This window comes from Mus caroli, chromosome 4, assembly GCF_900094665.2.
Source record: "Mus caroli chromosome 4, CAROLI_EIJ_v1.1, whole genome shotgun sequence".
Classification (NCBI taxonomy): Eukaryota; Metazoa; Chordata; class Mammalia; order Rodentia; family Muridae; genus Mus; species Mus caroli.
Window position 1 is genome coordinate 7,334,250 of NC_034573.1, and position 24,712 is coordinate 7,358,961.

The window sequence follows — 24,712 nt, forward strand, 5'->3', positions numbered from 1 at the left end:
AAAAAAAAAAAAAAAGTCACACGCTGGTAGTGGTGGCACAAGCCTTTGATCCCAGCACTTGGGAGGCAGAGGCAGGTTAATTTCTGAGTTCGAGGCCAGCCTGGTCTACAGAGTGAGTTCCAGGACGGTCAGGGCTACACAGAGAAACCCTGTCTCTGTGTAGAAAAAAAAAAAAGTCACAGGTTAGAGATGCAGCTCAGTTAGAATAGTGTCTGCTGAGTGCTTGGGTCAGTCCTCAGCACTGCATACAACTGGGAGTGGTGGTAGACATGCCTATAACCTCCAACTCACAACGTAGAGGCTAGAAGACCAGAAGTTTGAAGCCAGGCAATGGTGGTTTTAATCCCAGTGTTTGGGAAGGAAACAGAGGCACGCTGATCTCTAAGAATTTAAGGACAGCCTGGTCTACAGTGCAAGTTAAAGGACAGCCACTGCTACAGAGAGAAACCCTGTCTTAAAAAAAGAAAACAAAACAACAACAAAAGCAAAGAAACAAAAAACACAGAGAATGGAGAGAAGACTGGAGAGGAGGCTCCACAGTCTAGTCCTAGGGATCCAACGCCCTCTTCTGGCCTCCAAGGGCACTGCACCCATGCAGCATATAGACATGCAGGTAAAACATCCAGACACATAGCAAAAAAAATTTTTAAGTTATTTAAAAATTTTAAAACAAAGAAAGAATAAAGGGGCTGGATCCATGTCTAAGTGACTAAGAGTAGATATTGTTCTTGCAGAGAACTGAGTTCAAGTCCTAGTACCAACATCCATCAGCTCACGACCACCTAAACTCCACCTGCAGGAGGCCCAACACTCTTCTAGACTACACATGCATGCCCTCATATGTGCACAGGTGCACAGACACATATATAGAACTGAAAAATAAAAAAAAAATCATAAAAGAGAGATTTCACTGTAACAAGTAATGACAGTCTTGGGAAATACTAATGCCTGCCTGGGAAAGAGGGCAAGAGTCTTCTGGTGTTGGCAAGTCAATTCTTGACTTGGCTAAGTCCACACAGTGCTGCTGCCGAGTAACTCAGCTTCACAGCCTATTTCTCCCTTCTGTGTACACTTCTCTGCTCCAAGTCCAACTCTGACGAGGAAGGGCTTCCGGGAAAGTACACTGCTGGAGGAAGAAGGAGATGCTCGCTCTTTCCTTGCCTCTTGTTGGCTTGCACTTCCTTCGAACCTTACCTAAGACTGTCAGTTCTGGATCCCAACAGCAGAATTCCTTCCAGCTCATCAGTTATTAAGACAATGACTTTATTCTTGGTTAACGATTGCTTAGACAGTGATAAGTTTCGAGGTTTCTGGGCCTTTTCCATGTTAAACAAAGTACTTTACCACTGAACTATGTGCACAGTCATGGATATTAAATCTTTATGTTAGGTTCTCTCTGTTCAAATAATTTCAATCTTGATGCTCATTAGAGTTCTGAAGAGTTGAGAATAAGAGATGAAGAAATGGAAAAGAGGTTTTTAGAAACAATACTGTAAAACCGTTGTCCGCCATTTAACAGTGTCACACTACCTTGTCACTTTGTTCCACTGAGAAGATATCTAGCAGCAGCAGGGATACTGCCTGAAGAAACAAGACGTAGTGGCTGTACTCCCACACCATCATGAAAGTGTACGTCGAGGTACTCAGCAACAGGTAGCAAAACCTCTAGAGAAAAAAACAACTAGGGTCAGTTACTTCACTACTGCAAAAACCCAGTAAGCTACAGACCAACTAGGCGTGGTGGTGCGTGTCCTAACCCCAGCTCTTGACAAGTAGAGGCAGGTGGGCATCTGAGTTCAAGGCCAGCTTAGTCTATATAACAAGTTCTAGGACATAGAAGGAGCTATGTAGATTCCTTGTTTCAAAAATTAAAATAAAATGATAAAACAAAATAAACCAGCCAAACAAACAAACAAAAAGCCACAGCAGGATCTTAGCAAAGCACAGAGAGGAACCAGCACCCGTTTTTCCCATATTATATTTCAAAGGGGCACAATTTTTTTTTTTTTTTTTTCATTTCAAGAGAGGAAGCAAGGCCGGGCAGTGGTAGCACACGCCTTTAATCACAGCACTTGGGAGGCAGAGGCAGGNGGATTTCTGAGTTCGAGGCCAGCCTGGTCTACAGAGTGAGTTCCAGGACAGCCAGGGCTACACAGAGAAACCCTGTCTTGAAAAAAACAAAACAAACAAAAAACCAAAACAAAACAAAACAAAAAAAAGATGGGGCAGGGGGAGTAAAAGCTCAAAGAAATTGATTTTTTAAAAAAGATTTATTTATTTATATGAGTACACTATAGCTGTCTTCAGACACAACAGAAGAGGGCATTGAATCCCATTACAGACGGTTGTGAGCCACCATGTGGTGGCTGGGAATTGAACTCAGGACCTGTGGAAGAGTAGTCAGTGCTCTTAACCACTGAGCCACCTCTCCAGCCCAAGAAACTGATTTTTATTAGAGTAGCTGGTAAACTTTTGTTAATATGGAAGCTTTTTTTTTTTGTCCAAAAACAGTCTCTCTTTTTTCATTCGTGCTAATTTTATTTTCAAAAAAACTCAAGAATCTGGGTTGCCTAGCCAAGCTTTTGCTCTTAACAAAGTTTGGCCTGTTTCCCTCCAGTGCAACACATAACAACCATGCAAACCTGCACGCTACTTTTCTTTACATAACAATGAAAAAGAGCCATGCCCAGGTGCACTTCCCCAATCTCAGCTCTTAGAACTAGAGCAAGAGGATCCAAGGCCAGTCTGGGCTGTGTCTCTGAACACATCCTGTTCCTTCCTGTCCTGAACACAGCAAGCTTAATTGCTGAACTTTTATGGCTTGAATGTTCCATTGCATGTAGAACAACATGACAGATTTCAGGCCTGTTATGGCTAATTCCCATAGCTCAGTGCTTTCTTCTGCCGTGAGGGACTACAGCCAAGGTCTCAGCCTTCGTCCATGGAGCTGCATCTCCTGCACAGGCCTTTACGTTGTCAGGGAGTTCTTCGTGTAGGAGATGAACTGCCAAAGCTGCTTTTATGACATTTATTTTGAACTAAAATAAACTGTTGCCTAAAAATAGTAATAACTTTTTTAAGTAAAATTTGTTTAAATTTTCTTATTGTGTATAATTCGGGGGAGGACCACATGTGTGGTGTCTGTTCTCTCCTTGTACCTATTATGAGGGCCATGGAATTACAGGCTGTCAGGCTTTAGTGTCTCTGACCAGAGTCAGGCTATACAGGCAGATTGCTTTAGTGTTTGGAGTCTACAATAGTCTTGAATTTGTGGAAATCTTGCTGCTTCAGTTGTCTGTGTGCTGGTACTTACCAGAAGTATGCACCTCCACGTCCAATCTGTTCTTCCTTTATTTTTAGGGAGATATTTTTGTGGTACTCTTTTTGACAGGGCAGGCTTTGACCTCATCATGTAGCTAAGGATATACCTGAACTCCTGCTTTCTACCCCCCAAGTGCTGGGATAAGAGCATGGACGACAGTATCTAGCTAGGGTCATGCTTTATCCCCCTTGTACCAAATCGTTATTTCTTATTTTTTTTTCACTGCAGTGTTTCATGCTATGCTATATATTATTTCTAAGTTTTTGTTTGGTTCTTGAGACTGGGTCTCTTTATTATGTAGCTCAGGCTGCCCTGGAACTGACCGTGTAGACCAGAGTGGCCTCAAAATCACAGAGGTCCTCCTGCCTCTGCCTCCTGAGTGCTGGGATTAAAGACATACACCACCATACCTAGCTTATCAGTTTATGTTTTCAAATTGAAATATATACACATTATATGTATATATGTAATATATACATATTATACTATATTATACACATAGTCAAAAATAATCCTATCATTATAGGTGGGACTACAGTAAAAAGAATATTGCCTTTCAGCTTCTTTTTGTATTTGCTTCTTAGTAATGTAAAATGCACATGAGGAATTAAAGCCGAGGAAGGAATCTGATTAGCTCCTCCCGCTGGTGTGTTGGGTTCTGGTGCTGGGGTAGAAGCCCCAGCCGTTGCACAGGCCAGCTACCACAGAGGTGCACCCCTCTAACAGCCAAGCTTATCAGAACACTTTGTTTGGTCGATTCTGGTCTCTTCCTAACCAGGAAATTTTTATGTACGATAGGCAGACTGCCAACGGACTGCTATGTTTCAGTCAACTTCAATAATGAACTGCCTCTGTAAGCATACATTTTATTAACATTATTCTGTGACACCGTCTATAGGCTTCATTCAACTGCCCATGGGATTGAGGGAATAACAATAACAAAAACTTAAGATTCTAAATGATCTGAGACGGACATTTCCTTAAGCTTTGACTAACCTACTAATGTCAGTCAGGGAGGACATGTGAGTGAACACAAGACCATGTCGTACTGCCATCAAAGTTTACACCACTGTCATCCTCAGCCACGGCTGTGTCTTCAGGAATATTTCTTTTAAGTTCTCATGACTAAAGGACATAAATGTTCCTGAAGTAAGAGAAATGGCAAAAACAACACTTGGATAGATTAACTTCCAGAATCAGATATTCTGCATGTAACCATGCTAAAAACATACTAATAACCTTTGTTTTTCTAAAACTATTCCGCTGCCGTCAGATTACAGAAAAACAGATGTAACAATGGCCTTACTACATGTTACATAGTAACATGCTTCACTGAATACAACTTAGCTCCTAATATGACTTACTTTAAAATTAAGCATCATAGCCTAGCATGGTGGTGCACAAGTGCAACCCTACATGGCAGCAGGGAGAGAAAGTGCTCAAGGCCCAGCCTTCCTTATACAATGAGTTTGAAGCCAGCCCGAACTAAAGACATTTCTGTGTCAAAACAAAACAACCAAAACATGTTTGCAAAGCATCAGAATTAGCTGTGATGTATAAAACACATTGATATCTTACCTCTGCATAAGTATTTAGATTTCTTTTTAAATAGCCTGTAAGTGCAGCAACTTGGCATGCAAAATACGGTAGAGCCCAGTTTTCTCTTAAAGGAATGGAGTACTCGATTCTTGTTGTGTCCACCCTAAAACAAACCACAGAGGACACCGAAAGTAAGGCATGTATCTGTGTGACACTACACTACATTTCTCTTTATCTTATCTTTAAATTATTATCTTATTTTACACATATGGGTGTTTTGCCTGCATGAAGGTCTGTTTACATGTGTGAGCCTGGTGCTCCTGGATGCCAGAAAAGGGCATCAGATTCCTGGAACTAGAGTTACAGACAGTTGTGAGCTGCCATGTGGGTGCTGGGAATTGAACCCAGGTCCTCTGGAAGGGCAGCCAGTGCTTGTAACTGCTGAGCCATCATGGTTCACAGCAGTAATTCCAATACTTGGAAGATAAAGGCAGAAAGATCACTGCAAGCTTGGAGCTAGTTTGGTCCACACATTAAGTCCCATACCAGCCAAAGAAAAGGCAAGACCTTGTCTCAAAAATGTTAAACAAACAAACAAAAAAAGGGTGACAGATATTAGAATAATTAGTTCCATGCATATAAGATTGTAATCAGCCTTTAGTTACCTATTATAAAAGAGTATAAAATAGTCAAAATTCAGGAAGAACAAGTGCGTGGCTCAGTGGGCAAAGGTGTTTCCAAGAAATAATGCCTGAGACCCACATGATAGAAGGGGAAAACCAGTCCTGAAAGTTCACCTCTGATTCCCACACATATACACTTAACCAAATAATTGATACAATGTAAACAAAAAATAGTACAAGTTTATTGAAAATCTCTGCATTTGTTTTTACCTTTTTAAAAAAAATGGCAAGAAAAAAGAAATTATGTCTTAGTGGGTTTCTGCTCCTATAAAAGAATACCACGGACTTTGCTATTTATAAACAAAAGAATGCTCATAGTTCTAGAAGCTGGGAATCCAAGATCAAGGAAGGATCAGGGGATGCAACCAAAAATGTTTTCCTCTAGTGCTGGAGTATGAAAGCAGGGCCCATGCACAGTAGCCACGCCCTCTACCCTGTAGCAGTGTCCCAGTGCCCTTAGCTGTTCTATAGGACAGTCATGGAGCCTCCACTGTTCCTCCAGTCACAGAGACCCCTCCTCATTCTCAGTAGTAGCACACTGGAGATCATGTAGCTTGGAGAGCACACTCAAAGCACAGCTGCACAATGGCAAGTCTCACGACTCTGGGCTTTATGACACAAAGTATGAAAAAAAATCAAACAGTAAAACCCAACTTACTGGACTTGACCAGAATTTAAACGGTTCTGTTTTCATTACTAAGAAAGCATGCGGCCGATGTACTGACTCCTGTGTTAATGCCAGCACTCAGGAGGTGGATCTGGCACGCGCATCTCCCTAAGTTTGAGGACAGTGTGGCCCACAAAGAAAGTTCTGGATACCCAGGGCTACATAGTGAGAGACTGTCTCAAAAAAAAAAAAAAAAAAAACAAAACAAAACAAAAGAGGGGGAAGGGGAGAGAGGGGAGAAAAGAAAAGCATAAAGCACACAGACAAAAAACTCTGACATACCCACCCCTGACAAAGGAAACCACCAGGAAGAACTCGTGTTTATAATATACACCACCATTTATCATTTAAGAACCAAAAAAGTTCTCAGAAGTGCATGGTTAGTTATTTTACTGGGCAAATATCAGAGCCCGCACAGTAGAACCACTCTCCATCACTGACTGCGATGTTGTTAAGCCAGCAGAACTGGGTAAAAACTCTTACAACTCAATAAATCAAATGTAAACAATGCCATAAAAAACAAGAACTGGCATGATGGCACAAAGCACAAGAAGCCAAGACAGGAAGACCACAAGTCCGTTGTCAGCCTAGGCTTCAATGGGCGATGGGGTGAGGGGAGGATGCAGTTTAGATTTACATGCTTACAGAGCATACCACAGGTCCAACCTCAGTGCTACAGAACAGAAGGTGTAACAGATTTATGACACTAAACCTTCCACTAAAAGAAGTGGTGAAGAGACTTTGTAGAAAGAATCTCTTGGGTACTGTGTAGAATCGTCACCTGTCAATAAAAAAGCTGATGTCCTATCAGCAAAAAGCAGGAAATGAGAGGAAGGAGTTCCAGTAGAGAGAGAGGAATTCTGGGAGATTCTCACACAGCAGATTGACCCTGGACTCTGAGGAGAGATAACTAACCTTGTGGTAGACAATGGAATAGTTTAAATGGGTTAAGTGAGCTATGATCTAGTGGGGAACAAGTGTAGCATAAGGCCGCAAGCACTGTAACTAAAATAAAGCTCTGAGTTGTTATTGGGGAACTGGGGCAAGACTTTACCAACTAAGCACATGGACATCACAGGGCATTAAGTGCACGCAATTTAAAACTATGCTCTCTGCTCCCTGACTGCCACGATGGAGCCACACAATTCTTAACTGTTACAAACTCTTCCTTGCCTCAGAACCAAAGCAATAGGTCCAACAAGTCTTGCCCCCAAATCTCCAAGACCATGCTCAAATAAGAGCTCCAAGGAAAAAGCATCAGCTTGCCAATCTGTGAGAGAAGCCTAGGAGAGCTCAGTCTGCCACTCATCCTTTCATGCAGTCGCCTTGCATTCCAGACAGTGGAGCCCCACACTCAGACAAACACTGGCAAGACAGCCTGAGGAGCAGAGCGCACCACTCCCTGATAGGAACTGAACTGTTTCCAGACTCCCCTAAGCAGAAGGGAACATCATACAAAGGGAACACCAGGGTCCCCTCATGCAAGTCAATGAAGATGTCTCTTTAAGAGAGCCCCTTCACAGACCCAAACTGAAAAAATGACAAAAGCAAGCCAGATTCTAGTCAGGACAGCTTAACGCTGGATTCCTCTCACCACTCCCTTCACCAAAACTCACAATTCAAGCCGAATCCGAGAATTATGGTGTGAGGTGCATGGTGTTTGGGCTCGCTTGTCTTTCTAGTACAACCATGCTGAAAACTAAATTCTCTTCCTGCCTCTCATGGGAAATAAACTACAATGAGATATCACTGAACACTCTATTACCTACTATGCAACAAGGCTATCAGCAACACACACACACACATATACACAGAGTAACTTAAGATCAGGGGTCAATTATATGGCTTAGTGGGATAGCACTTGCAGGCACAAGGTCCTGGGTTCAATACTCGGCATTACCCAAACAAAAACTAAAAGGAAACAAAGCTAGGGAAAACTCCTTTGCTTAAAACAGCTTATGCTATGACTTCCAGCTAAGATCAGAAGCTGCAAACTGCCTCGAGTGCGAACTGGTAAAAGAGAAAACCAGAAAAGTCTACAAAGGAAGAAGGATACCCGAAGAGAGCAGAGAAAAGGGCAGGCAATTCAGAAAAGTAAACTGGAGAGAGCTTGAGCAGCGCAGTTCCTGTGAGAGAAGAGCCAGCAGCTGCTTCCAGAAGCAATGTATTCTCTCCTTGCTGAGTACTAAGGACCGAGCCTTCAAGAATAAACTGACGAGGGGTCGGGGAAATGGCTGAGTTTATAAAAAGTGCTGGCTGCTCTTGCAAAGGACCCACATTCAATTCCCAACACTCAGAGTGCCTCAGAACTGTCTGTAACTACAGTCCAGGGGATCTAATGCCCTTTTCTGGCCTCTGTGAGTACCACCAATATATGTAATACACTGGCAGGTAACACCTATACACATAAAATAAAAACAAATCTTTATTTTTAAAAAGCTGGTCAATAAAATAAGATAGCCTCCCTGCAAGTAACTCAGAGGAGATATCCATACTAGTAGATCCCAAAGTGCAACCCACAAGTGTTAGACCATGGAGAAAATAAGCCAGGGGTATAGCTTAGCTGGTATAGTGCTTCCCAGCATGCACTACATGAGTGCACCTCTTAAGTCCCAGCACTGGGAGGACAGTGCATTTCAGACCACACGGGGCTACACTGTATCTGAGACCAGCCTTGGTCGACATAGCAAGACTTCCCAGCATGCACCACATGAGTGCACCTCGTAAGTCCCAGCACTGGGAGGACAGTGCATTTCAGACCACACGGGGCTACACTGTATCTGAGACCAGCCTTGGTCGACATAGCAAGACTGTCTTTCAAAAACAAAAACAACTAGGGAACAGGCTCAATGGAGTCCCTGCCTTGCTGTAAAAAGCTATACGTTGTTCCTCAGCCATATAAAAGAAAAATATGTTTTCTAGGCTTCTTTGAATGCGATGATAAATATTTAATGATCAAATAAAAAGAGTACTATTTGACAAATGTAGTGGTCTTCATAATGGTCTTGATGGCTCTTGCCTTCTGGTGCAAATGTCGTCATCTTCTACAGTATATACACACATTATATATACATATTATACAGTATGTATATATATACACACATATACATACATTATATATACATATTATACAGTATGTATATATACATATACATTATATATACATATTATACAGTATGTTTATATATACACATTATACAGTATGTATATATATACACATTATATACACATATTATACAGTATGTATATATACACATTATATATGCATATTATACAGTATGTATATACACACATTTATACACATATTTTACAGTATGTATATATATATACACATTATGTATACATAGTATACAGTATGTGTGTGTGTATATATATATATACACACACATTATATATACATATTATACAGTATGTATATATATATTGGAGTGATGCCATGTCTCCAGGACTAGGTTATAAAAGACATCGATTGATGTCTCTTGGATCATTTAATATAAAATAATATCTTAAATTATATCGGACCCAGATCCACTAGGTAAGCCGTTCTATCCCTAGCAATTGTGTCAAATAATGTTTTTTTAGTAGAAGCTATTTTCTTAGGCAGCCATAAGCAAACACAATCACTTGTTAAAGCTAGTCTTGCACTAAACCTGAACTCCTGATTCTCCTACCCTTAACTCCTGAGTGTTGCAATTACACGTATGTCATCATGCCTGGCCTAGAACTTATTTTGATTTTGATTTCTTTTTAATTTTTGTTTTGAGCTAGGGTTTCACTGCATACCCCTGGCTGTCCTAGAACTTGTAGACCAAGCAGGCTTCAAACTCACAGAGATCCACCTGCATCTGCTTCCTGAGTGCTGGGATTAAAGGTGCATACCATTATGCCAGGGCAGAATTAAGGTTTTTTTTTTTTGGGGGGGGGGGTCGAGANAGGGTTTCTCTGTATAGCCCTGGCTGTCCTGGAACTCACTTTGTAGACCAGGCTGGCCTTGAACTCAGAAATCTGCCTGCCTCTGCCTCCCGAGTGCTGGGATTAAAGGCATGCGCCACCACTGCCCGGAGGATTAAGCTTTTTCAGTCAAGGTTTTAAACAGACCAAGAGTACCTAAAACTCAGCTGGCACGTGCCATGGTGTACCAATGTAGCTGACAGGACAATTTGTAGGAAACCGCTCACACAGGACCCAGTGATCAGACTCAGGTTAGCAGGCTTAGCAGCAAGCAGTTTTTTCACTAACTCATGCTCATTTTTAGTTAGTTCATTTATTTTATTTTATTTTTGCTTCAAGCCAGTGTGGCCCTGTAAATCCTACTCATCTCTGAGTCTTATACCAGCTGGAGAAGGCTTTCTGCTTAGCTTTACCCTCATGTGTATTTGTGTGTGTGTATGTGTGTGTGTGTGTGTGTTTGTGTTTGTGTGTGTGTGGTCATGTGTGTCCTGTGTGAAGTGGCCTGAGGTTGACTTCATTACTCTTTCTTGGTTGTGCTCCATCTTACTCACTGAGGTAGGGCCTTTGGATCAATCAAGAACTTAGCAATATGACAAGGCCAGCTAACCAGCTTGCCCCAGGGAGACTTCTAAGAGCTGGAATCACAGCAGGCCCACATCCACCCAGCATTCACCTGGATTCTGGAAATCTGAACTCCAGTTCACACACTTGTACAGTAAGCGCTTTAACCACTGAACCATGTTCTCAGACCGGCTTTGTAAGTGATTACGTATCTAGATTAGTCCCTGAGTGGAATCCTACCTAAGCGTCACCATCAAACATAACAATCAATAGGTTTGCAGATAACAGCTGAGCACTGTAAGAATGGGAATATTTACAAAGTTTGTAACTATCAATGTGAAAGACTTGCATACCTGTTAATTAGGAACCACGCAACAGTAAGCATTCCTGCTAGCCACGTGCCACTCATAAGCCAACTTGTAACAAATAGAGCCGTGACATACATTCCTTGTAGTCCAAACACAATGCCAATGTAGAAATACACGGGCTCAATCACTTCCTGAAGGTAAAAGAAAGGGAATGACAGAGGATGGTTAAACAACCCAAAGACACAAACCCACGTAAGAAAGCAGACGGCAAAGTGAAGACACAGGGCTGGAGGGATGGCTCAGTGTTAGAGCACTTCTCTTCTTACAGAGACATTCTGCTCCCACACAGTGCCTCATAACTGTCTACAGCTTCTAGAGCAGTGGCTCTCGATCTTCCTACTGCTGTGACAGTTCCTCATGCTGTGGTGATCCCAACCATAAACTTACTTCATTGCTACTTCATAACTGTCATTTTGCTACTGTTTTGAATCATAATGTGAACACCTGATATGCAGGATATCTGATATGTGACCCCAAGGGGGACAAGACCCACGGAGTGAGAACCACTGTCCTAGAGGATCTGATGCCCTCTAAGGGCACTGGGCACACATGCGGTCACATATAGATATGCAAGCAAAACACGCATACACAGGAAGTAAATCTAAAATAAAAATAATAATAAAACATACATACGTTGCTGCCAGTTGCTTGATAGAGCACACTGGCAATAAGCTCTGGATACAAAGCCATCCGCTGCATGGCGTTGATAGTCTTCAGGGAGACGGTTTTGTTATTGTGCGTCAGCTCATACACACCTAAACACATAATGAGTTCCTCCAGATTACTGTTCTGCTTCGACAGTGATTCAACATGTCATTCATTAGTAACCACAAACAATATGGAAAGACTCAGCTGCTACAAGATGCTGCATCTTCCCAACTTCCTATGAGATCCCACATCCTAAAGCTCATGACCTCTGAGAAGAGTGCTTCCCTTTACAACATCATTCCTGCAGTTACAGCTGTGGCTGGCCATACCTCTCTCGAATGACGGCGCCTTCAGCATGTCTTTATAGTAGGAGTAGTAAATAGCGCTGTCTCCCTGGAAGGTGATCTCTCGCTCGAGCTCCTGCAGTGACACAGCAGTAAAGGTCAGGCTGCACATCAGCTGCACTCTTTCTTCTCCTCCAGCCTCTTGTGTTTGGTTTCGATTGTTTCCTTCACATTTTAAACTGACATTTACAGTTGTATTCAAGGACATATTTAAAATTTCCTAAACTACCGTATTAATAAGATTAAGTTTCTCAATAGTCTAGCAATCATTTTTGTGAAAACATTCAAATGGTTTACAACTGATATAACATTATATGTTTTACACATACAAGGAAATTCTAGAAGGAAAACCCAAAGAATACCCTACAAACAGCAGGAATACTAAGAAGGGACTGGCAATAAACTGAATGTCAAACTCTAGAGTAAAAGCCAGGTATGGTGGTATATACCCATAACCCTAGCACAGAGGAGGTTGAGGTAGGAGGATCAAGTTTGAGACCAGCTTGGACTACCAGTAAGTTCCAGAACTGCAGTGTGACTCTATTTTAAAAATATAAATGACTTTAGAAACAAAATATCCAGAATAAGAAGATAAGTTTAGGCACAGGTGAGATGACTCAGCTGTTAAGAGCACTGACTGCTCTTCTGAAGGTCCTGAGTTCAAATCCCAGCAACCACATGGTGGCTCACAACCATCCATGAGATCTGATGTCCTCTTTTGGTGTGTCTGAAGACAACTACAGTGTACTTATTTATAATAATAAATAAATCTTTGGGCTGGAACGAACAGGGCTGGTGCAAGTGGGGTTGACTGGAGCGAGCGGGGCTGACCAGAGTGAGCAGAGTGGTGTCTCCACTTTAATTCCAGAGGCCGAGGAGAGCAATCTCTGTGAGTTTGAGGCGAGCTTAGTCTACTAGCAAGTTCTAGTACAACTAGAAAACACACAGTGAGACCCCCATCTCAAACAAACAAAACCATCAGAATGTTTTGTATTTTTTATGCTAAATCAATTTTTTGTTCAGTTCTAATCTTATTTCCTCCTTGCTAGGAGTCCAACCCTAGGCCCTGTGTTTGCTGGTCCAGAGCTCTAACCCTGCACAATAATCCAGCCCTGAGCAGATCATCTGCTAACATCAAGCTGTTTTCACACACAATACAGATTAAGGATTCCTACTTCAAGATCTGAGATCTTAAACATTCCAAAAGCTGAACCTTTGTGTATGTGGACATGATGGTGTAAGTGAAAAATGTTCCCCAAGGAAGAACAATAAAAGTGCTAGCACAACAGAAATGCAAGAATAGCTTCAGACTACACACAGGAAGCTATGACATTAAACTGTATGCCTAGATGCAGAACCCCTTCCCAACATGTCAGATTGTGTATATATAAGTACTGCAAAATTTAAAAAAATGACTTTAAAAAATATCCAAATCTCTACCACTTTGGACCTTGGCACTTTGGATAAGGGATACCCAACTGTACTCAAGAACAATGTTACTAGAACCACTTTTTAATAAAGACTCATTATGTTTAAGTGTGTGTGTGTGTGTGTGTATGTGCGCGCGTGCGTGTGCATGTGCTCGCCCATGTGTGTGCGCCTGCATTCAGGTACCTGTACATACATATTCAGGTATCTATGGAGGCCACAGTCACAGGCTGTTCTGAGCTGCCTGACATGGAACAAGGAGCTGACTTGGCTCCTTTGTAAGAGCAGTTTGCACTCTTGCCCACTGAGTTGTCTCTCAGCCCCTAGGAGCAATTTCCCAAAGTTCTAACTAGTTATGACTTTACTGACTGTTAATTAAAGAGCCTTAGGATCTATACAATGGCTCAGTGGGTAAGAGTATTTGCCACTAAGCCTAATAACCCGTTTGATTCCCAGAAGCTACATGTTGGAAGGATAAAGTTGTCCTCTGATCTCCCTGAGCGCGCGCACTCACTCACACTCACACACACACACACACACACACACACACACACACACACACGATAAACAAACAAACAAACAAACAAATACAAGTAAAACATTTTAACTGTTTGGAGTACTTAAGTGTACACACTAAGTATCTGTAATCCTAGCACTTAAAAAGTCAAACAGGAGGGCAGAGAGTTCAAGGCCAGCCTGGGCTACAAACAAGACTCTGCCTTTAAATAAATGTAAAAAATACAAATACTTCTGTAGTTACACTTTGAAAGGGCTAGATTAAACAGTTCTATGAGTTTCTTTATTATAAAATATTTCCATTTCCATATATGTTCTCCACTGTTAGTCTCCAAAGGGAAATGTTTTCCAGATCTAGTTACCCAATGAACTGCTCTCCCATTTAAACACTGCTCTGGTCTGAATGCTACTGTCCAAGATACGGGCCAGTTTTGTATGTGGAAATTCAATCCCTAGTGCGATGGCATTTGAAAGAGGGATTTGGAATATGGGTGTGTGGTGAGGACAAATCCTTTATGACAGGATTAGTGTCACTTAGCAAACAGGTCCCAGCGCTCCCTCGTCCCTTCTGCCACAGTAAAATGGTCAGTCACCTATGGATCAAGAAGCCAGTTCTGGGACAGGCCTGGTGGCACACACCCTTAACCGTAGCATTCTGGAGGCAGATGTGGATAGATTGTGAGTTAGTTCCTGGACAGCCTGGCCTACATAGTGAGTTCTCAGTGTCTACTTGCTCAAAAATAAGGAATGACAAAACTAAACCACAAAAGCATCAGTATGGGCTCCAAACTCTTAAAACTCCATAGAGCCAAAAGTCAAATGATGAAATTTCAAATATAAGTATAGCAATTATGAGCTGGGCAGTGGTGGTGCACGCCTTTAATCCCAGCACTTGGGAGGCAGAGGCAGGTGGATTTCTAAGTCCGAGGCCAGCCTGGTCTACAGAGTGAGTTCCAGGACAGCCACGACTACACAGAGAAACCCAGTCTCGGGAAAAAAAAAAAAAAGTAAAGCAATTATGTATTCTGTAAAATACCGAAACTGAAAACCAAACATTAAACATGAGGCAACATCTTTTTTTTTTTTTTGATATTTTCTTTATTTACATTTCAAATGTTATCCCCTTTCCCAGTCCCCACCCACCCACCCACCCAGGAAACCCCCTATCCCATACTCCCTCCCTCTACTTCTATGAGGGTGTTCCTGGGGCATCTATCGAGATGAGGCAACATGTTAATGTTATTATTGGAGCCAGTTAGAGGATTTGGTGAATCAAGATACTTGCTATACCACATACATACACAAAATAAATAAATGCAATTTTAAAATTGAAAAATATATAATAAAATTAAAATGTAAATCCTATTATATCTGTTAATCATTTTCAACCTTCCCCCAAAACTCATAATTATAAAATCTAATTCTAAAATTAGATAATATAAGTGTAATTACATAATCTAAAAAGTAAAGTATTTTAATGCTGAAATTCATAATCCTGAAATATGAACTACCAAAACTACTAAGAGGCTGACCAATACCATAGCACTTTTCTGAAAGTCCGTAGAGTCAGCTTGATCTGACCACAGCCATCTTCCGACAGAGGAGCCATGCTGCTCCTGAGTAGCTCTGACCTCTTTTTCCTGTTTCTCAGCATGCTCTAAATGGACAAACTGCTAGAGCGGTACATGGGACCTCCATCCTGCACCAGGAATGTGCCTACCCGGCGCATTTGGTCTGGAAGAAAGTGGGCTTGTTCTGACATTTTACCATCACTTCCTTTTCATTCCAAGTTCAAGGACTCAGTTTGCTACTGTCCACAACTCACAGCTACAAATGAGCTCCTAGATCTGCCTGTCTTTCTTCAGTCTGGTGCCTCTTGCAGCCAGTTCTCATACACTTGGGCCAGATTTTCCTCAAACAATCCCAGATAAATTCACTGTACAAGGAGAACACCCTAATAGTTTCTAGTTTATAAATTAGCTTATTTCATTTTGTTTGAGACAGTCTCACTATGTAGGCCTGGTCAGCCTAGAACTAGCTATGGAGACCAAGTTAACCTAGACTTCACAGAGCTCTGTCTACCTCTGCCTGCCAGTGCTAGATTTATGGCACCTGCAACCACACCCAGCTTATTACATATTTTAAGGGTAATACTGTAACTGTGTCTCAAAAGAACTTCTATAGCATTTTGCTAATACCTACAAATAAGAAGGGACTTGTCATACTTAACAAATATATGTACAACCTCCTAAGAAACACATAATAGTGTGTGAAAACACTTTTCATATTCTCAAAATTCTTCTTACCTGCCTGTTGGAAAACCAGAATTTCCGTTCATGGTAAGCTGACAAGTAGAAAACATGCATCATACCACTAATAACGGCTGCGAGACAGCCAATGACGATCTTTGCAAAACGTTGAAATGATACATCTGAAAAAGAATATTAAAGATAGTCAAATTCCAACAGAGGCCCATCCTACAGGACAGCTCAGCAGGTCGCTTCCCAGATGAGAAGCTCAGCTGATGGAACTCCTGCTTGGCATATGTGAGGTCCTGGGGTAATCCCCACTACAAGCAAAGGAAAGAGGAAGAGCCAGAAAGAAGAAAGGATGGATGGATGGATGTCAGATAAGAAGGAGGGATGGATGGATGGACGGACGGACGGGCAGGGGGATGTCAGGAAAGAAAAATGGACAGATGGATGTCAGGGTCATCAAAAACAAAAACCTAGGAAACTGTCAGTGCAGTGCATAGAGACCAAAACAACACGACAACAAAAGTAAAAAGACATAAGGTGAAGACTAAGAACATCTGAATAAAGTACAGGTTTCATTTGAGGGGAATGCCTCAATATTTATTACTTGTAACAAATGCACCACACTAGTGTAAAATGCCAACAAGGGAACCCGTAAGAAGGTTTAGTGTGAGAAAGTACTACTCACCAATCATGATGACCTGACCTGAGTTCAATCCTTCAGACCAATATGGTAAAAGGAGAGAACTAACTCCTAAAAGTTGTCTCTGATCCTCCATGTGTGCTCACGGTCTCTCTTTCCCTCTCTCTCTCTCTCTCTCTCTCTCACACACACACACACACACAAACACACACACACACAATTAGTAAAAAAACAATTTTTAAGTCTGACACATTGTAGAGATTTGTTTCATAAGGCAAATATGATTAACATGAAAGAACAGTACACTGAAAATTGGTTGAAACATGGAAAAAAAGGCGAGGAGTGGTGGTGCTTGTCTTTAATCCCAGCACTGGGAGGCAGAGGCAGGCGAACCTCTGAGTTTGAGGCCAACCAGGCTGTCTACAGAGCAAGTTCCAGGACAGCCAGCGCTACACATAGAAACCCTCTGTTTCAAAAAAATAAAAATAAAACAAGCAAAACTAAGAAACAACTATTTAAAAAAAACAAGATATGAAAAAAATGCCCACTGACATTAAATGATAAAAAGGAATGGGTTAATATCTATAAACTAACTATTAATATCTATTAATATTTATAAACACTCATTCTGAATCTCTACTGATAGTTTTCCTTTCAAAAAAAAACTAACATATGTTCTGTAAACTACAGTCCTTGCTATATTGTATGGACTTGAATGAGTTTTGATGACGATGTCTTCAAAGGACACATATAACTGTTTATTTACATATAAGCATCCATGCATAGGAGCTCTTCCTGGTGAACATGTAAGACACACTTGGACTGCGCACAGGAGGATGCAGTCCCACATAGCACAGGAAGTATATCCCAAAGGCATGGAACCACTGCTCTGGTACGGAATAGTAGACAACTCTGAGAAATCCACTTTCTGATTTATTAGATCAGTTAAACAAAAATCTCAGGACTGAGGGCTTAGCACAGGGCAAGGTCCAGGCTTAATCTCTAGCACCAAAAGACAAATAAAACTTAGAGTTTGCAAAGGTTCTTATTTATTATAAAAAATGCATATTTCTAAATAAAAACAATTATATTGTAAATATTTTAAACTATTCAATAATCAACTATTAGTGTCAGTATGATATAACTTTTATGGTTTTAGTTCTTTGAGGCAGTTTCACTATGTAGCCTTGGCTGGCCTAGAACTCATGGAGATCCACCTGCCTCTACTTCCTAAGTGATGAGATTAAAGGTATGAGCCACCACACCTAGACTTAATATAACTGTCTTAAAATTTGGTTTTGGCTTGGTTCCATTTGGCTTTTTAAAGGATCATATGTTGAACTAAGTCACCACATAGTGGAGGTTGTACGTGAACCTGAGTCTCTTGCTTCCACCTTCCAAGCATTGACATCACAGGTATGCACTGTGTTACCTAGCTTTTTCACGTTACTGTTTCTAATATCATGATATATAATCATTATATTACATATAAGCACACACATAAATACATATACACATATAAATATATAATATATACACATATATTTCCTATTCTCAAAGCATTTAGTGATTAGCAATGCTAAGAGCACAGCAAATACCAGTTATTATTATTGTGCTAAACAAGTATACTTTCATAAATATATACAGTAAGTGAAGCAATGCCAGCCTAATATCTGGTGCACACCTAGCTCTCCTAGCATTTGGGAGGCAGAGGGAGGAGGTTCTGTGAGTTGAGGCCAGCTTGGTCTACAGAGCTAGTTCCAGGACCCCCAGCACTACACAGAAAAGCTCTGCCTCAAAAAACTAAATGAATAAATTAATTAATTAATTAAACTACCAATTTAAAAATAATAGTACATACCCAGCATCCCATCGATAGGGAGGTTCAAGCAGCTAGATCACAAGTTCAAAGCCAGCCTGGGCTTCAGATGAGTTCTAGGCTACCATGGGCTACCTAGCAAGACCTTTTCATAAACAAACAAACAAACAAACAATAATGTATAGGATTTTTAATTACATGGTCAGTCAGAATCCAGCATAAGCAGATAAATCTTTCAGTTGTAAAATGCTGATCAAGTACAGAAAAAAAATTTCATAGGTATCAATATCAATAGCATAGGTAACATTTTTTTGTTTCTGTATTACAAAGCTTTATTTCTCACAATTCTCTTTTAGGCTACTGCTTAATTCAGCAGCTCAGCTTTGTTCCTGGACTTCTGGTATCTTCACAGATCCAGATTAGCGTGACTCTATCTGACATGCTATTACCAGGACAGAGGAACAGTGCCTGAGAGAAGTAGTCCAAATCCAACAGTAATCAAGAGATGTGTCATGCACTTTAGCAAAGACAGCATGTGTTTGGGAATAATAAAATAGTAACTGACTGTTTCCACAGGCACAAATATTTACTTCCTTCCCCAAAGCAAAACATGGTCACTGAATCACATACTGACTGAACAGCTTTCTCAGATCTGCTTGCTGCCTTCAGACAAGTTCATATGCCCACTTAAGACCTCAAGAGTTGCAGACCTTTGAAACTCTGACAGACAATCCCAAAGGCTAAATTAGGTAGAGGTGCAGCTGAAAATCCAGTGACTTGGGTAGCTGGGGAACCTGAAGCCAGGCAGAGCAACTTAGTGAGGACATGATGCAAAAAAAAAAAAAAAAAAAAAAAAAAAAAAAAAGCCAGGCATGGTGGCACACGCCTTTAATCCCAGCACTCAGGAGGCAGAGGCAGGCGGATTTCTGAGTTCAAGGCCGGCCTGGTCTACAAAGTGAGTTCCAGGACAGCCAGGGCTACACACAGAGATACCCTGTCTGGGGGCGGGGGGGGACCTGTAGGAAAAAAAAGAGAAAGGAAAACAGACAGACATAGACAGACAGACAGACACACACACACATACACAGAAATTTTTAATACAAAACATGCCTGCAAGATATATGCTCAAAAACACAACATTCACAGCATGAACATTTATAATTAAATACTGAAAACCCAAATGTCCAAAAGAAGCAATTACGTCCAGTCAAACAATGAAATGCTGCGAAGCATGGGGCTGGAAAGACAAAAGAGTACTCGCTGCTCTTCCAAAGGACCCCAGCCAGCTCAGCCCCAGCACCCATTTCTGGTGGCTTACAGCTGTCTGTAACTCTAGCTCCAAGGGCTTTGACACTACTGCCCTCTGCAGACACCTGCACTCACACGTGTATACAGCATCTACATGCAGTATCTACTTACTTAATTATATAGGGCCTGGAGAGATTGCTCAGTAACTGAGAGCACTGGCTGCTCTTCCAGAAGACCCAGGTTTCACTCCCAGTACCTCTGTGGCAGCTGACAAGCATCTGTAACTCCATTTCCAGGGGATCTGACACACATTTCTGACCTCAGCAGTCACAAGGCATGCATGAGGTTCACATGCAAACATGCAGACAAAACACCTATACACATTAATGTCTAAGTATGTATACATTTTAAAAATGACTGCAACTACCCATGGCAACAGCATTATCAAATGTCTGCCGCTGTATAATGTGCTTCTGTGTTTGTTCGTGACAAGGTTCCACTTTGCATTACTTATATCTCACTTTTTTTTTTTTTTTTTCCAAGACAGGGTTTTTCTGTGTATCCCTGGATGTCCTGGAACTCACTCTGTAGACCAGGCTGGCCGCGAACTCAGAAATCCACCTGCCTCTGCCTCCCAAGTGTTGGGATTAATGGCATGTGCCACCACTGCCTGGCTTGTCTTTCACTCTTGAGCTCTCAATTCTCCTTTCTCAGCCTCCTCACAAAAGATTTCCTAGGGCTGGTGAGATGGCTCAGCGGGTAAGAGCACCCGACTGCTCTTCCGAAGGTCCAGAGTTCAAATCCCAGCAACCACATGGTGGCTCACAACCATCCGTAATGAGATCTGACTCCCTCTTCTGGTGTGTCTGAGGACAGCTACAGTGTACTTACATATAATAAATAAATAAATCTTTAAAAAAAAAAGATTTCCTAGCAATTCTGGGTTAACATTTTGGAGATGGGTGGGTGGTACCATCCCTCAAATGGGGGGTGGGAGGAAGGGACAGGCTTCACCTTTTGATATGGTCTCGACAGGTTCTCCCTCCCCTTTGTGGGGTATTTCAGCTAATGTCATCCCCGTGCAGTCCTAGGAGGCTCCTGCTTTCTTGGCATGTGGGATTTTCTGGTAGCTACCCCCAGTTCCCCATCTCCCAATGCTATACACCTCTGTTCAATTTCCTGACCCTCTGTACATCTCCTCCATCTCCTCCCACACCTGATTCTGTCCCCTTTTCTCCCCCCCCCTCTTCCTGCCAAGTCTCCCCCACCCTCTACTTCCCTTGATTATTTTGTTCCCTCTTCTAAGTAGGACTGAAGCATCCACTCTTTGGTCTTCCTTCCTCTTGAGCTTCATGTGGTCTGTGAGTTGTATCATGGGTATTCCACACTCTTTGCCTAATATCCACTTATTAGTTGAGTACATACCATATATGATCTTTTGTGACTGAGTTACCTCACTCAGGGTGATATTTTCTAGATGCATCCATTTGCCTGTGAATTTCATGGTCTCCAAAATTTTAACCCAGAATTGCTCCTGTCTAAAGGAAATATAGGGACAAAGAGTGGAGCAGAGACTGAAGGAAAGGCCATCCAGAGACTGTCCCACTTAGGGATCCAATCCACATGCAGACACCAAACCCAGACACTATTGCAGATGCCAGTAAGTGCATGCTGACAGGAGCCTGATACAGCTGTCTCCTGAGAGGCTCTGCCAGATCCTGACCAATACAGATGCGGATGCTCACAGCCAACCATTGGACTGAGCACAAGGATCCCAATGGAGAAGTTAGGGGAAGGACGGAAGGAGCTGAAGGGGCCTTATCTGGCATCAGTGGAAAGAGAGGCCCTTGGTCCTATGAAGGCTTGATGCCCCAGTATAGAGGAATGCTAGGGTGGTGAGGCAGGAGTGGGTAGGTAAATGGGGAAGCACCCTCATAGAAGCAGGGTAGGAGGGAACAGGAATGGGGGTTTGCAGAGGAAAAACCAGGAAAGGGGATAACACTTGAAATGTAAATAAACAATATCCAATTTAAATTTGTTTTTTAAAAATAAAAGAGAAAAACACCCTGGTTTATCAAAAGTTACATTGCCTACTTACATATTTATATATTTGTTCCATGAAAGTAAACAATATACCCCATTTTCAAATACTTATATTAAATGGTTATCAAAACCACAAATAAATTGTAAAAACTTTTTAAAAAATTAAAGAAAAAGATTTCCTAGCCCAGGGTAAGGCGATACCTTGTGCTTAGCAGGATTTCTGAACTGCTGTGCAACTGTGCTGTGTCTCCAGCTCTTCCTTCCTTTCAAACAGAAGGATTTACAGCATCACACTATCTAAGAGTGTATACTGAGACGGGGCATACACAGGAAAGCCAGGTAGGCCCGAGGCAGGTCCACAGTACAGGACGACTTACTGACAGGCTCTGGGCTGGCATCTGGAAACCTGAATTTCAAGGGAGTTTCTACCTTCTTGACAGGGGTGGTTAACTGTGCCTACCTTATTTATATTATACAATGTGGTTTACACTTCCTTCCCAGAGAGTCTAAAATTTGACCATATAATCACATGATAGGCAAAAAAATATCAAAAGCCAGGCATGGTGGCGCACGCCTTTAATCCCAGCACTCAGGAGGCAGAGGCAGGCAGATTTCTGAGTTCGAGGCCAGCCTGGTCTACAGAGTGAGTTCTAGGACAGACAGGAATATACAGAGAAACCCTGTCTCGAAAATCTAAAACAAAAAACAAAAAAACAAAACAAAACAAAAAAAAATCTACAAGGCCAACTCCCTGTTTTTTGGTTTTAAAAACAACAACAATAAAAAACAACTGAGTATTGCCTCTAATGAATTTCACTCATTGACAAAACTATAAATGCCAGAATTTGAGGTCAAACAGATGAAGAATGTCTGTATGACTCCATTAGAGAGGAGTTTTGGAAGTGTGCATCCAATAACTTACACACCTTTGCTCTGAGCTGACTCGAAGCTGCTCATTAAGGCAATCACACCTTCAAACACAACTGTTTTCCAAGATCTTGAGTCCTTGAAGGAAACCACTGTTGTTGAGGACTGTGACATGTTGCAGATAACTTGCATTTTGAGTTCATAGGTCTTAGGCTCAGAATGAGTCCTAGCTGGCCCTGATGTAGAAAAGATTTAAAACTGATGCTATGACAAAATAAGACTGGCTGTCTCCCTTAGTGCAGGGGAGAGTATGTGCTATCTGAGGGTTCCGTAATGCAGGGGAGGGGATGTGTGTCTGAGAGAGAGAGAGAGAGAGAGAGGAGCCAATACTTACGAGGAGAAGAATATCGTCATGGATCATTGATAGTACAAGCTACACTCAAAGCCCCCCAGGGCTTGACCCCCAATGTGATAAAATAAATAAATGAATAAAAACAGACGATTATGTATTTCTACCCATAACCATGACTTCTAAGAGTTTCCTGTAGTAACGGTGTCCTTCTGTAACCCAGTGTCTGGACTGACTAGCACTTGCCTGGACCAAGAACACTGGGTCAGTCCAGCAGAACCTCCAAGAGGCCTTCCTTCTCTTCTCCTCTGTGCCAAGAAAAATGTGTCCCAAACAGGGGCTATTCCTTCCTGGCACAGGAAGCCAAGCCAGCCAACCCATGATTGAAACATATAACAGATCAGAAATAAATATCTGTCATATCATGGCCACAACATGGGCCATAATTAAGGTACAAATGTTTATTGTAAAGTGATACAGCTTAGGGGTTGTTCTACCGCAAAAACCAACTGTGTTAACCATAAATTTAATCTCAAAATATCTTTATGTAAGATGGGGGCATGCCCAGTGGTAGAGAGCTTGTCTAGCTCATATGCACAAGGCCTAGGTTTAGTTCCCACTCAACACCTCAAAACACAAAAGGCAAAAGACATCATTTTTGAAAGTGTGCACATCTGAATGATGAAAACATATTTTTGCAGCATGATTCTCTGGGTGCTACTGCACCCAGGTCCATCTGACTTACATTTTGGAGCTCTTTCAGGAGCTGGGGTTCTGCGGATCTTCTCTGCTTTGGCTTCCTGACTTCCTGAAGTTCTTTGCTTTTTCCTTTGCCGGGGTTCTACAGATGATCCTTAAAATAGTGAAGACATTATTGCAATGTGTTCATCGATCTTCAGATCTCAGGTGAATCAACTTTTGTTAGGTTACCTACATGGCCAGATCCCAGTAGAGCGCCCCAAGTCCTGTCTCTAATGAGCTTCCCTGGTTGAAAAAAACATAAATGGCACAACTCTGATACAGACGGAATCAAGTCTAACATCTATGACAAAGAGAAAAGCCTGGAGATGATGTGACTAAAGCAGTCACACTGAGACCCATTAGTGCACGGAATATCTGGAGTGTCAGAGCATCTGTGCCTCTTCCTCAAAGCTGTCTTCAGTATACGGCTGGAAACAACAAACATGCATTCCCCACCACTCCCCCAGCAGCTCGTGATCTGGGAATCCAGCTGGTAAGAGTCTGCAGGGTCTCCTCCTGCAGGGACGCTATTTTAAATGTTCTAGAATAAGTTATTCTTCCCCGAAGTTTCGAGGTGACTACTGTCCTTACTATGATAGTTACCTGAGATTATGAAAGCCATCATTTGCAGACCAACAATTTTTGTTCAAAATACAATGGATTTATCATAAAATTATGGCTTTTATTTTCCTTTTTAAAGGCAGGATCTTGAGTAGCCTC

General features: G+C 41.7%; 1 protein-coding gene across 2 annotated transcripts in view; it reads right to left on the minus strand.

Annotated features, from left to right (window-relative positions):
* The window catches only part of Dpy19l4 (dpy-19 like 4), a 57,150-nt gene that overhangs the window by 28,057 nt on the left and 4,381 nt on the right, over positions 1 to 24,712 (minus strand). For both annotated transcript variants that reach the window (XM_021160112.2, XM_029476299.1), the window contains exons 2-8: positions 23,997 to 24,104; positions 16,334 to 16,458; positions 12,069 to 12,159; positions 11,725 to 11,846; positions 11,077 to 11,222; positions 4,901 to 5,024; positions 1,531 to 1,665 (exon numbers count right to left, since the gene is read on the minus strand). In XM_021160112.2, coding sequence (XP_021015771.1) covers positions 1,531 to 1,665; positions 4,901 to 5,024; positions 11,077 to 11,222; positions 11,725 to 11,846; positions 12,069 to 12,159; positions 16,334 to 16,458; positions 23,997 to 24,104 — 851 coding nt within the window. The remainder of the gene's footprint in view (positions 1 to 1,530; positions 1,666 to 4,900; positions 5,025 to 11,076; positions 11,223 to 11,724; positions 11,847 to 12,068; positions 12,160 to 16,333; positions 16,459 to 23,996; positions 24,105 to 24,712) is intronic.